Below are 13162 nucleotides of genomic sequence, written 5' to 3'. Positions count from 1 at the left end.
TAGCATTCGTCATCATGTTCCTTCATCACAGCTTGTGTCTAGTTTCAAGTAATCCCACTTCAAAACTCTGTATGTTTTTCCTTCTGATTTGTTTTGATCTTTTATTATAATTTTGTTTATGAGTCATTACATAACACACTTGAAAGAAAATTATCAATAGAGCTTGTTCCTGAAATTATTACACTATTTCAAGGGGATTTTTTAGCTGTATCTGCCTAACTCACCGCCCATTGTGCTCTGGAACCCCAGGCTGCCAGATTGATATGGAGACACAGAATATAGGTTACAGGTATGCTAAATAGCACAGATCAAGTTATGATTTTACGATTATATGGCAGCTTATAGTATATAAAGGAAATGCACTTGAAGAAAGCACTGTATGTGTATTCTTATTGCATTTGTACCGGAAGTCACACTTGGCAATGGAGGTGTTAGCACTTTGATGATTTTAGCCTTCAAAATGTCTGTTAGTATGCATCGATCAGTTTATTTTGTGTTTTTGTTGTCAGCAGTTGGCAGCCTTACACACAATATATGTACCAGTACAGACAGTAGATTACACTCAGGCATACAGTGAGAGACTCAGCAGACTCCAATCTTGTTATTCTTTAATTTATTTTTTCTTTTTCACAAGCATGCTTCTGATCCCTATATTTACTTTCATTCTTTCGTTTTTCTCCCTGCCTTGCACAGTCATCCACTAAACCCCCGCACATTCCTTTCCCTTCACCTTCATACACAGCCAGAGTTGCAGTAAGTAACCCCACGACCTGCAATCTTTCTTATCCTATCAGGCCTTCCTGACAGGAATCAATTTTAATCTACTTCACTTTGCTTCACTTTACACCAAACGTACTCCTAACTCCAAAATCATGTTCGTAGTAGGAGGGTGGTCCATGAAAGGTTTTTATCTTATTGCATTGGCAGACTTCATTTTTTTTGTGAGACATGTTGGGCACCATGCCAACAATGGACAATATTCCAAAAGTAAAAATTCTCTTTAAAAAAAGCCAGTGTGTCCATAAATGTAACCCCCCCCCCCAAAAAAAAAAAAAAAAAAAAAAAAAAAAAAAAAGAAGGAATAATAATCTCTGACCGTAGGTTAAAACTCATTCACTGTGGTCTCAGGTTGAAAACTACAATCCTAGCTTCAGCCCACCCCAGCCACAAGGGATTGTGAAAACACACATTCTTGCACAATATGAAGACTTTTCTTCTTTTTTTTTTTCTTTTTTTTTTTCGGGCAACATGCTGACAGTAATTTATGAGCCATCCTGGTTGTACTGACAGTAAAATGTGTCATGTATCAGTGTCTTAGTTTGCCACAATTTGAATTTTTTCTAAATCCACCACATAGCTTTAAAGTCACCTGTTTTTGATGTGATGATATTTGTAATACCATAACCCGTCTGTTTAAAGTTCACAGCACCTAGAAAGAAAGGACTACAGAATTTCCATATGTGATTATAATGCTGCGAAACATCTACCGGACTTTGAAATAATATCATCTCATGAATACAACCTCTGTTGTATTTTATCAAGATAATGACTACCCCAATGGCTATGTCCGTATGCTGTATGTCTGACCCCCACTAATGTATGAATATGTGAAGAAAGCATCAGTTGGGGGCAGGAGCAGCACAGGAATCATGAAAGGTTAAAGGGAAGATAAACCCCAAGAACAATGTGGATTGAGTGAAAGCAGCAACATTAGTAGAACACATCAGTGAAAGTTTGAAGAAAATCGGACAATCGATGCAAAAGTTATGAATTTTTTAAATTTTGGTGTTGGAACCGCTGGATGAGGAGACTACTAGAGGTTATGACGTATGAGTGGACTACAATATCAAGAAAATATAAAGAAAATACTACAAAAATCCATCTTTCATGAAAATTACAAATTCCATCAACTTGATATTGACATATGTTAAGGGTAGCAATTATTCCCCCTGCTTTCTGAAAGCGGTTGGTCCACTGCTCTTTCATAATTCTAGAAAAGTGAATTTTTGTTGAATATCCTTTATATTTTCTTTGTATTGTTGTCCACTCATACGTCATATCCTCTAGTAGTCTCCTCATCCAGCGGTTCCAACACCAAAACTTTAAAAATTCATAACTTTTGCATCGATTGTCCGATTTTTCTCAAACTTTCACTGATGTGTTCTACTAATGTTGCTGCTTTCACTCAATCCACATTGCTCTTTGGGTTTACCTTCCCTTTAATGCGAAGACAATGGGCAATTGTGAGGCAGCAGAAGAGATAGGGGACAGGAGAGATTTAGGGAAGCTAGTGTAGGGTTAGCAGCAAATTAACAATGGCTTTTAGACAAAGAAGAGTGTCTGCCTCCGTGATGTCATGTTTGAATATTGCCAATTTATCATGAATGAAAATCATCATTCCTTTGTATTCCTATGCTTCGTTTTAAGTCATCTATATCACACCAATTGGTGACATGGTAAAAGTTGTGAATACGATGATGTGCCCAGTTTTCGTAATGTGTTTGTTTGAATATATACAGTTTAACTCCTGAGAATAATTTTTTCCCCCAAGTTCTTTTCAATATCTTTTGTAAAACTGTAATCTCCTTCTCCCCAGACCCCTAAAACGCTGAGGAACACCCCTGCCCGACTGGCCCACCGCAGGGTCCTGGCTGAGAAGAACGGAAACGATATGTCCTCCGCCTTCAGCACCAGTACGGTATTGAGCGGCCACACTCAGTCCACTAACATGAGCACCCTCTCCACCGCCTCCTCATGTGGGACCTACACTGACTTTGCTGTATGTATTCACATCTCATTCAGCATTCATTCATTCAATATGCATTTGTTCATCTAGCAGCAAGCATGCTATCTTGGTCAAACTTACAGCATCATGGTGGGGGGGGGGGGGGGGGGATGGGTCATCAATATACTCAACCTCAAATTATCAGAGGGGTTTTGTGGGCAAAACATATTACCACCAAACATCACACCCTAAATTGAAATCTCATCAACTATGCATATTCTGGAATTCAAAATATGGTAAAACAGATACCTGTGTATTAGCTTTCTCAGATCTATGATATTAGCTTCCTTTCATTGTAAAAAAAAAAAAAAAAAAAAAAAGATTAATCCATGCACTCAGTTGAATTAGATGAATTTTTGGGGCCAATAAATGTGAATGTGACACCATGGTGGAAATGAGTTATGAATGTGGCACATGCAGGGTTTACAGGCTAAGTTTCTTCTATGAAGAGCCTGATACAAATGTTGAGATAAAGCATCACCTTTCATGACTGTTACTTTCATAGAACCCTCCTGATCAGCGAGTCAAGTTGCAGTTGTAGAATTTTTTTTTTTTCAAAGAACCCCAAGTATTTCTAGATCATATTCCCTGCATAGTTCATCTTTCATGATAAACTCAGTTGTTTTGGAAAAAAAAATCTGCTCCAAATGATTTATTACAGGGGCTACATGTCCTTTTCCCTGTTATACATGAATGTGGGATCTTTTTAAAGAGAACAAAAAGCAATGGTCTCTCACTAGGTGCAGTAGGACATCACAAGGTGGGGGGGGGGGGGGGACAAACTAGCCCTGTCCTTTGCCATGCACTTTGTAATCACGAAGAATCACCCAATTAAGCCTAATGGTCACTCTCAGATAGATGTAGTGAACCTGTGCAAAATGCGCATTTGTATGTTGCACCGTTTGTCTAGCTGCAAGATGCATGCTCTACAGTACACACATGTGAATGTCACAAAGTCGGTTTGACCCCACGCAACCCTTGGGCCATACTGTGGGTGTAGTACAGGGGGATGCAGATTATTCAGCGATGCCAGTTTTCATGCCTGCAAAAGCCTAAACTCAGGCCCTTTTGTGTACAAGGTAGCTTCATATAGATATTTTTTTCAAGACCTCTCTTTAATTCTATCTGGCCATCTCTGAGTTTTTCACACCAGTAGTCTCAGTTTGCCAACAGGTGGTGCTGATTCATACACCACACCAATGCTTAAAGGCTGTCAGTGCACAAGATGTTTTAAGTGGTGGGTGTGCTGGTGCGTTGCATATTTTTATGGCACCAGCTACAAATATAAGAGACATTTTGGCTGCATTGTTGCCTTAGAGTCTGCATTTCTAAGAAGATTGGATGTGACAAAGCCAAGTATGAGAAAGGAAAAAATAATCTTTGCTATCCATTGTGTCTGCCTTTTGTTTGGCTAGACTTTAACCTCAGACTGTAAACCAGTAACCTGTGCAGTTGTTTGCAGGTGGCAGTCAATCTAGTTACAGATGTTACATGAAATCACAGATGGATGATAACATAGGTGACACAACATTTGCTCCTGCAACAATTGCCCCTGTCTTATTTTCTCCAAAGACTTAGGGTAAGGGTTAGGGTTGTGATCAGGTTTAGGTTTAGTTTGTTATTAGGATTAGGGTTAGGGTTATGTGTGTGGGTAGAATTTATGTTTGGCTTAGCATGCAGATATTTCATGGGAGCTATTGTCGCCGGAGCAAATGCTGTGGAGCAGATAACATCTTGTCAAAATAACAAGTGCAATGCTTGGAGGCAGACTTTGGGTGATACAGTTGCTGCTTGTAACACACTTCGGGTTATCACATACCCCCCCCCCCCCCCCCAAATCCCATCAAAAGTATATGAGAGAAACATATGACCAAACAAAGTTTGTCTGGCTTCATAGAGACCTCCCTACCAATGTCAATACATCATTTTATTTCATTATTATTATTTTTTTTTTTTTTTTTTTTTTTGCTGTCCATCTGCATTGTATGCAAAATGATATGGTGCAAAACAATTAAGCTCCAGTTGTCCTAAACAAAAACTTAAGAGTGCAAACATAGTGTGATAACCGTGCAACAGGAACTCACTGCGTTTATTGATTTAAAAAAAGGGGGAGGGGGTTACATCACATCAAAGTGAGTCATGTGAACCATGGAATGGCTCTAGATTTCACTTGCCTGGGATTAGAGGTGACACCACAGGAAAAACAAAACAAAAACAGACAAATAAACTAGACTAGAACAGCAAAGAACAGACAATAAAGCCAACTCCCCTGCACTGTACTCATCAACGACAAAAACCCAAACTACCTGCAACATTTCATCCTTGGTCCCGACACCATGCATAGACCGTCGCACTGAGCAGTGACAGAATATCTGAGGCTTCTTGCACATAGCCAATCTGTACTGTGCTGTGCTGTTTACTGTTGGAAGTGAAACCTCTGTTTCTATAATCATTGTGAGAGTCTGTGGGGATAGAGCACAACTGAAAGTGACCGCCCACACACACACACATGACACGCACAAACATACATAACCCACATATACAAGAGAAAGGAGTCATTGATAGAAATGTAAACTAAATGTTGAAAGTGACCTACATACGTAGCAGCATTGTAAGGTGTGTCCCAAAATAGTTTGTTGTCACATGGCTAGTTACAGAATGCTCTGCTGTCTGCTACCATTTGCACGTTTACATACTGGTGAATACTCTTTCTGAAAGGCCCACTGAATGATTCCTTCACTCCTATAGTAAAACCTTAAATTCTTTTCATCCATCAAAGAAATAAGACATCAATGAAGCCAAATTGTCAGCTAATTATTAATTTTGGACAAACTGAGGGCACTTTAGCCTTCATACGGGGGCTGGGTCACGTACAATGTGTGCATTTAATGTGTAGATTTTTACTTTTAAAACTTTTGAAAGTGTAGATTGCGCTTCTTTAAAAATAAAGTTAGTCTGGATGCATGTGAATGGTCAGTCTGTCTTTTAATCATTCTATGAATCTCTGAAATACTAGTATAGTATCCTCAGATACTTCTTGTGCCCAAGTTGAATTACAGTCAATAAATCTAATTTTAACTTGGATAATCAGACGGTTACAAACGGGCATTTGGAAACGCACCCTCAATCTTCTAAATCCCATCCATTTTAACTTTACATAAAAACAGCACTATGTAATGTCAGCTTTCTGCAGTTCCCCAGCATCAACCTGTATTTCACGTAATCATTACACATGTTTTTATGCCTCCGCCAGGAAGTGGTGCCGGAGGCATTATGTTTTCGGGTTGTCCGTCCGTCCTTCCGTCCGTAATGAATTTTGTGGACAGCGTAACTAAAAAACCTTTGGAGGTATCCTAATGAAACTTGGCATGTATGTGTATTAGGGAGTGAAGTTGTGCCTATCAATTTTTGGGTGCACATGCTCAAGGTCAAAAGTCAAAAGGTCAAGGTCAAATGCTTAAAATTTCACTATTTCCCCCATATCTATGCAATGCCTGAAGATATTTTCTTGAAACCTAGTGTATACATGTATTACCCAATTAAGATTCTCTGGTGAAAGTTTGGGGTCGTGAGGTCAAAGTCAAAAGATCAAGTAAAAATGTTAAAATTTCATTTTTTTCTCCATATCTTGGAAATTGTTCAAGGTATCTTCATTGACCGTAATATATATGCATCCACTGACTGGCAGTGATTATCTAGGCAATTTTGGGTTCATGGGGTCAGGGGTCAAAGGTCAAGGGCAACACTTCAAAATTTTACTATTTCCCTCGTATTCATGCAATGCCAGCAGGATTATTTTTTTTTTGAAACTTGGTGTATGCATGTATATCCGAATAGAGATTCTCTGGGAAGTTTGTTTGTTTTTTTTTGCCAAAAGGGTCAAAGGTCAAAAGGTCAAAGATCAATTGAAAGTGCTGAACTTACTTCTTCCTCCATATCTCAGAAGTGGCTCAAGTTATCTTGAAACTTATGCATGTTGTGCCTGACAGTGATTCTCTTATGAATTTTGGGGTCAAAGGCCAGATGAAAATGGTAACAATTTACTATTCAATACAGAAATTGCACTTTTTCTCCATACCTTGAAAACTACTCAAAGCATAAACTTATGAAAGGGTCAAAGTCAAGTTAAAGTACTTAAATCCCCAAATACATGCTCTCCTATTCATCCAATTAAATGTAGGTCAAGGAAGGTGAACATTCAACACATTTGTGACAAACATGTCATTTTAATATTTTGCCAATTTTGTGAAAATGTAATCACACATTGTCCACATGTACTACCGTTATAGACCTATTAGGAAAATCATGCATTATGGCGGAGGCATACCAGTCGCCATAGCGACATTTCTAGTTCATCTTACAATTCATCAACGGGAGCATAGAAGAGAGCAGAGGCATTTTTATTACTCATAGGTAGAACTGAATATTAACTCAATACTTACTAATAAATGCAGACACCTGTGAAGAAATTCATTTCAGATGAGATGTCCATTGCTGGAGTCTACATGACCGACTTTCAGTTTGCTTTTAGACAAATAATTGAAAATACAGGATATGATGTAGTCATCAAGATTATAGAAATATGATTGACACTCAAGTATGATTGATACCCTTCGTTAGCACATTTATTCTTAAATACATGAAATATTCTTCACACTTGAATACTCTCAATCTGTGCAGAGATATAATATTGCAGACTGTATTATTTGGGTCAATTCTTGACCATGGTACCTCATTTCAACAAGGAAGACAGTGAAATGCTCAGAAACAGCAGAATCACTAAGGAAAGATACATCTCAGAATAGTTTTGTTTTCAAATGTCCGAGTGCATTGAAAAGTTGACTGATTCTATCACTGTGTACTTCCACACCCAGGGTTGGAATTTTGTGTGTATTTTGGATGAGAAAATGCATGAGGCTGATAAGTGAAGCTGAGTTTCAAACGTTTGAAAAAGAAAGTTGATTTCATGAATGGAGATAATTCCTAAAGAGCAAAAATGGTCACCTTTTCGGGGGCTGTAATATGTGCATTCTGTTCTCTTCTCTGTTCACAGGCTACTGGCCACTTGAGACCTAAGACTGGTCAGTCCCACACATATTATACTGAAACTTATCAAGCCTAGCCTTTCGTTTACCTTCACTCTCATGTAATGCAACATATACTGTTACTTAATGTGCGTTAATCCATATTATAATGGCATTTAACCATTGGCACTCTAATGCATAGTCATCAGAAAGTCTTCATACTCAAAATATTTATTGCAGATCTCCCAACCATTCTGAAAATGGAGGAAAAACTCCCATATTTTAGTCCTTGTCATACTGTGTTTTATGCCAGATTCCTCTTTTTCACGAAAGAAATGCAATTTGCAGTCCAGTCGAAAATTTGATATCAATCTGGCTTCTCGACAACACCGATTTTGTGCTCAGATAGGTTGGGGGATCTGTATTGTAAGAATTAATTCAGTAACATATCAGACAATGTATAAGAACGATATATATATATATATATATATATATATATATATATATATATATATACATGCACAACTTTAGGGGAAGGGATTTTCATTATGAAATATTTGTGTGTGTTCACTTGCTTCCATTGGAAAAATATGTGAGTTTCGTGCATGCTAGAGTTCATCTCGGTAGTCATATCGCTGTGTGTTCCTCCATTTGCCAATAAAACAAAACAAGATAGAAAGGATCAGCTAATTTACAATATATGTGTAATGCGGATTTGTTAAATCCTTAAGTTACAGTCAATAACAAATCATGACATTACGTTCTTAAAAAAACACACACACACACACACACACACAGATACCATCGATCCTTACTCTTTTGTAATCAAATGTTACATCATATTTTGGTCCTTTTTGCCATTCAAAGCTTCTTAAAGTATCTTTAAACTTCATTATGCAAGTGGACAATGGGACACTTTTCTGACTATTTGTACTCTTCTAATCCTGTCTTTCAAAACAGCATCTAGACATCTCTATATGGAGGCAAACTGATTTTATCAAAAGCATAATAATAATTAATGATATATTATATTCTTTCCCTCTGTTCTTCATCTTGCCTCATAGTATTACCTTTTATACACCTCTTTTATACAGTAAACCTCGCATGAGTCGAAGCTCTCGGGACTGACGAAAATGCGTCGACTTAAGTGAAATTCGACTCTCGCGAGAGTCGATTTTTTTTTCGACTCACAGTTATGTACATGTATCATAGTACATTTGCATGCATATGTGTGTGTGTGTGTGTGTGTGTGTGCGTGCGTGCGTGCATATGTGTGTTTGCATTCAAATTTGTCTGTTCTTGAAGATAATGTTCTTTTTTTGTTCTAAATTGAACATGGAATTTGTATCAATACTAGTAGTTAAACGTAGTTCTGAGAATGTCTGCGCTGTAATGTGGCAATGTGCATGTGCTATGTCTATGGTGCAACATAGGTAGCCATCTCTGTCAACCTACCCTGAGACAAACACTCTCCCAGGCCCATCCCACCTTCATTGAACAAAACTATACAGCCAGCCGGGCACGCACAAACAAGCTCCGCCCACTTGGCCTGTCACTAAAATACTAAAGCAGCGATTGGTTGACCAAGGAGTTCTGGCTTGACATGGATAAAGTATGGATGTGCTGTGTGTATGGATAAAGTATATGGATCGATGTGCTGTGTGTATACATGTATACATGTGTATGTATTCGACATGCGTGCAGAGCGGTACGGTGAGTGTGCATGCTTGCCTGCAGCAGGCCAGGGACGGGGTTCTGCGACATGCCGATTTTTTTGTTCTCCTCTAAATGTAATGAGAATGCCAGACAAATCTTCTTCGGCTCAAGTGATGTAAACTACGTGTATTTTGTACAAAAGGGACTGAATGTTTTACTTCGACACAGCCGAAATTCGACTCTCGTACTTCGGCTTATCCAAATATTTCTTAGAGAAAATACATAGGGAAAAATCGGGACTTTTTATTTTGCTTCGAGTTAAGTGATTTTCGACTCACTCGACGTCGACTTATCCGAGGTTTACTGTATTCTTATTTTTCTCCAGCATCTACGTTGCTCTGTGAACTGCATATCTTTCAATAAAACAATGAATAGTGCTGATGGTTTAAATTTTTTTTTTTTTTAATCTACATTTGTTTGTCCTGACACCAGCAAATGTGAAATATATTAATTGCTTACCAGAGACTCATGCAAGTCAGGCGCATGAACAAAAAGACACACTGACTCAGAAGCACACAGACAAAATAAAAAGTTAATGAGAGAGAGAGAGAGAAGTTATGGCATGAACTCAAAGACACACACTAGAATGTGCATTGTTTCTTTGAAGATTTTCACACCCCCCCCCCCAAAAAAAAAAAAAAAAAACTAATGAATTGAATTGTGACTAGGCATCACCAAATGAGATGCCACCTGATGTTGAGGTTGGATATAATAAACAGAGTGAATTCAAGCAGAAAGGCAATTGATATCATTATTAGGGTAGGCCTGAAGAGATATAACGAAAGGTTATGGAGGTAACTTATAGATGATGCAATTACAGATAATGACAAACTTGTGCACAAGGTTGGCTTTGTTTGTGTTTTCTGGTTTAGTTCTTCCCACTAAACCAACGTACCATGGTTTGAATGACAAGCAGCAAAATCATGGAACTTAATGCTGAAATTGTCGTGATTTTGACATTTTTGGTAATTGCACAGATGAAGCCTGTATCTGTATCTGTTCATTGCAGAAAAGATCAACAACTTGCGTGATCAATTTAGGCAGTTACAACACAGATGTTTTACAATAGGCATAGTCAGTAAAGAGTTGGTAATGCATGCATTGTTGTAGGCTTTTGCAGTATCATTCTCTAGAATCCCACAAAGAACACTGCATCATCTGCCAGCATCAAAATGAATGATCATGATGCAGCCATTGTCATTACTTTGCAGGACTAAATGAGGTATGCCTTTACTTGGCAAACATCTCCAGGGAAGACGATGCACATCACTCATCAAAGATATGATCAGTTTTCATCAGAAACAGCTAATCAGTTGGTTCCATCTCGAACCAATAAATATGTGTAAACTTGAAAGAAGCAAAAATGCTATGCAAAGAGCGGCACACTTATGCAGAAGGTGCGTAGATGTGGGGGGTTTTCAACCCCCCCCACACACACACACACACACACAGCCTTTGTTATGATTGGCAGTGCAGTTGAGTACAAGCATCATTGGCTTATCTGAAAATTCAGCATGAAAACAACACACAAACTGACAAAACATTGTTCTTTGTTACAACAGTTTATGGACCCCCATTTAAAGGACAAGAACTGTGAATTGATTTCAGGTCTTGTTGCAAGCGTTTTACATGTAGTAATCCACATTGTAAATATATTGCAAATGCTCTTTGTCATGCCAGTCTCATGGCTTGAAAGGCATTACATTTCTGTAGACCCTTAGGCAGGGTACTACAAGAGACATAAATTCTATCTGCCCGAGCAGGCATCATTAGCTACATTCACATGTACAAAATAGCGGGATAACAACTGCGATCCATATCTCGAGATTTTTTTTGCAAGCGTTCACAGGTACAGAAATATCCCACCAATTGGCGTACACAGTGCTCTTCACTGTGTACGCTTCTCTTTGCCCTTTGTTCTTGCATGTCACAGTGGCGTGGTGGGCACGTTGTTGTGATGTGCGTTTTGAATGATGGGATATAAAATCTCGAGATTATTAGGTCCAGCGTTCACACAGCCACTGCAGGTCAAATTATCAGGATAATTCAGAAATAAGCGCAAGATATCTTGGGCTTTGCGTGACGATGCAGATCACGATAATTGGTGGCATTTTTGTGATGCAAATTTTGAGGTTGTGTCCTGCTAATTCGCTTACGTGTGAATCCCACTAAGTTCGTCTCCCTCTAACAAGTGAAATTCGTTAGATTACAGATCATCAAATGTGATATTTCATTAGTTAGAGGGAGACAAACTGAAGAAAATTCAAACCTCATCCTTCACCCCTCTACCTAAAAATCTCTTGCATTGAAGCCTTTTGTTACGTCATCAATTCCAGCTGCGTGGCGCGCCTCGCCCTAGCAGAAACTAGAGCATGCACTTAAGTGCACGTATGCAAACCTAAAAAAAAAAAAAAAAAATATGCGCAGCTTGAACTCCCGAGTTCATTGACCCTACCTGCCAATATATTAAAAGTCCTTCATAAAAATCCATAAAATTCGCGGATCACTACCAAAATCTAATCATCTGGGGTTTTTTTGTGTGTCATTCTCAAACTTTCCTGTAAGTTTCATCCAAATCTGTTCACAACTTTTTGATTTTTTTTGTTTTGTTGTTGTTGTTGTTGTTTTTTGCATACGGATAAACAAACCAACAAAAAACAAACAAACCAACGCCCATGAAAACATAACCTCCTCCCATGGCGGAGATAATATGGATAGTAACAATTAAAGAAGTATGTTTATCTTGTGCTGTCTCAGTGCTGAGAATAAAATGCGTGAAAATAGCAGATTTAATTGAGGAAATGTGTGCAAGACTGAAAATGAAATGTATGAAGACGATTCAAACAATAAACCTATTTCAATCATCCTTTCTTTCTGTTTTCTCTTTGCAGAAGGAGCTGGAACTGAACACCCGGAGATACTGCCGTAGCAGCTCAGTACCCTCTCCAACATAGACTGCTGTGAGGCAAGAGGGTCTTCAGTGATCTCACACCTATGTAATGCAAACTTAGTTAGATTATGAAATACAGTCAGCACTGCATAGTTCAAATCTCACTTGGACCTAAGAATATACATGTACAGACCTACAAAGCAATATTTGACAGATATGAAGTGACTGTACTGCATGCATTCACAGTTTGATGCAAGACCTTTGATAAGGCAGAAATGTGACCTGTGTGACTTCAACTTGTGCAGAGTTGACTGTAGTAGTGGTGATAGTCCGTGTGTTTTTAATTGATATATATTGTGTATCACAACTGGAACTCTGAACTATCTTTCCTTGCATGAGAAGGCTGTGAAATGAAATGTTTAATCCAACTATGACTGTACAAAGTTATGCATTTAATTCTATTACGTGGCTTTATAAGAAATGTTTTTAAAATGGAAAAAATATGCCCGGTAGTAGTAAATAATGAATAGCAATACACGTAGTTCCTCCCCCCCCCCCCCCCCCAATTCATTTTTTTTTGCACACAGTGGCGGATCCAGGGTGGGGGGAGGGGCACGTATTTGAAGAGTATGACCGACAGAAGGGTAACTTCAGTGGTTCCTCATTGAAAAAGAGCTTTAGTGTGTTTCAAGGAACCACTCTGAAATAAATCGTGGAACATTCTTGTAGGTTGACACAAAAATATAA

General features: G+C 38.4%; 1 protein-coding gene across 2 annotated transcripts in view; it reads left to right on the top strand.

The window, feature by feature from the left end:
• LOC140241693 (protein regulator of cytokinesis 1-like) overlaps positions 1-12937 on the top strand; it is a 35345-nt gene extending 22408 nt beyond the window's left edge. Inside the window, exons 12-14 of one of the 2 annotated variants that reach the window (XM_072321436.1) lie at positions 694-753; positions 2597-2779; positions 12417-12937. In XM_072321436.1, coding sequence (XP_072177537.1) covers positions 694-753; positions 2597-2779; positions 12417-12479 — 306 coding nt within the window. In that variant the 3' untranslated portion in view covers positions 12480-12937. The remainder of the gene's footprint in view (positions 1-693; positions 754-2596; positions 2780-12416) is intronic. The other variant, XM_072321437.1, reaches the window with a different exon arrangement.
• The last annotated feature ends 225 nt before the right edge of the window (positions 12938-13162 follow it).

Source organism: Diadema setosum, chromosome 18, assembly GCF_964275005.1.
Source record: "Diadema setosum chromosome 18, eeDiaSeto1, whole genome shotgun sequence".
Taxonomy (NCBI): domain Eukaryota; kingdom Metazoa; phylum Echinodermata; class Echinoidea; order Diadematoida; family Diadematidae; genus Diadema; species Diadema setosum.
Note: the sequence above shows the minus strand (reverse complement) of the source record. Positions and strands in the feature narration are given on the sequence as shown.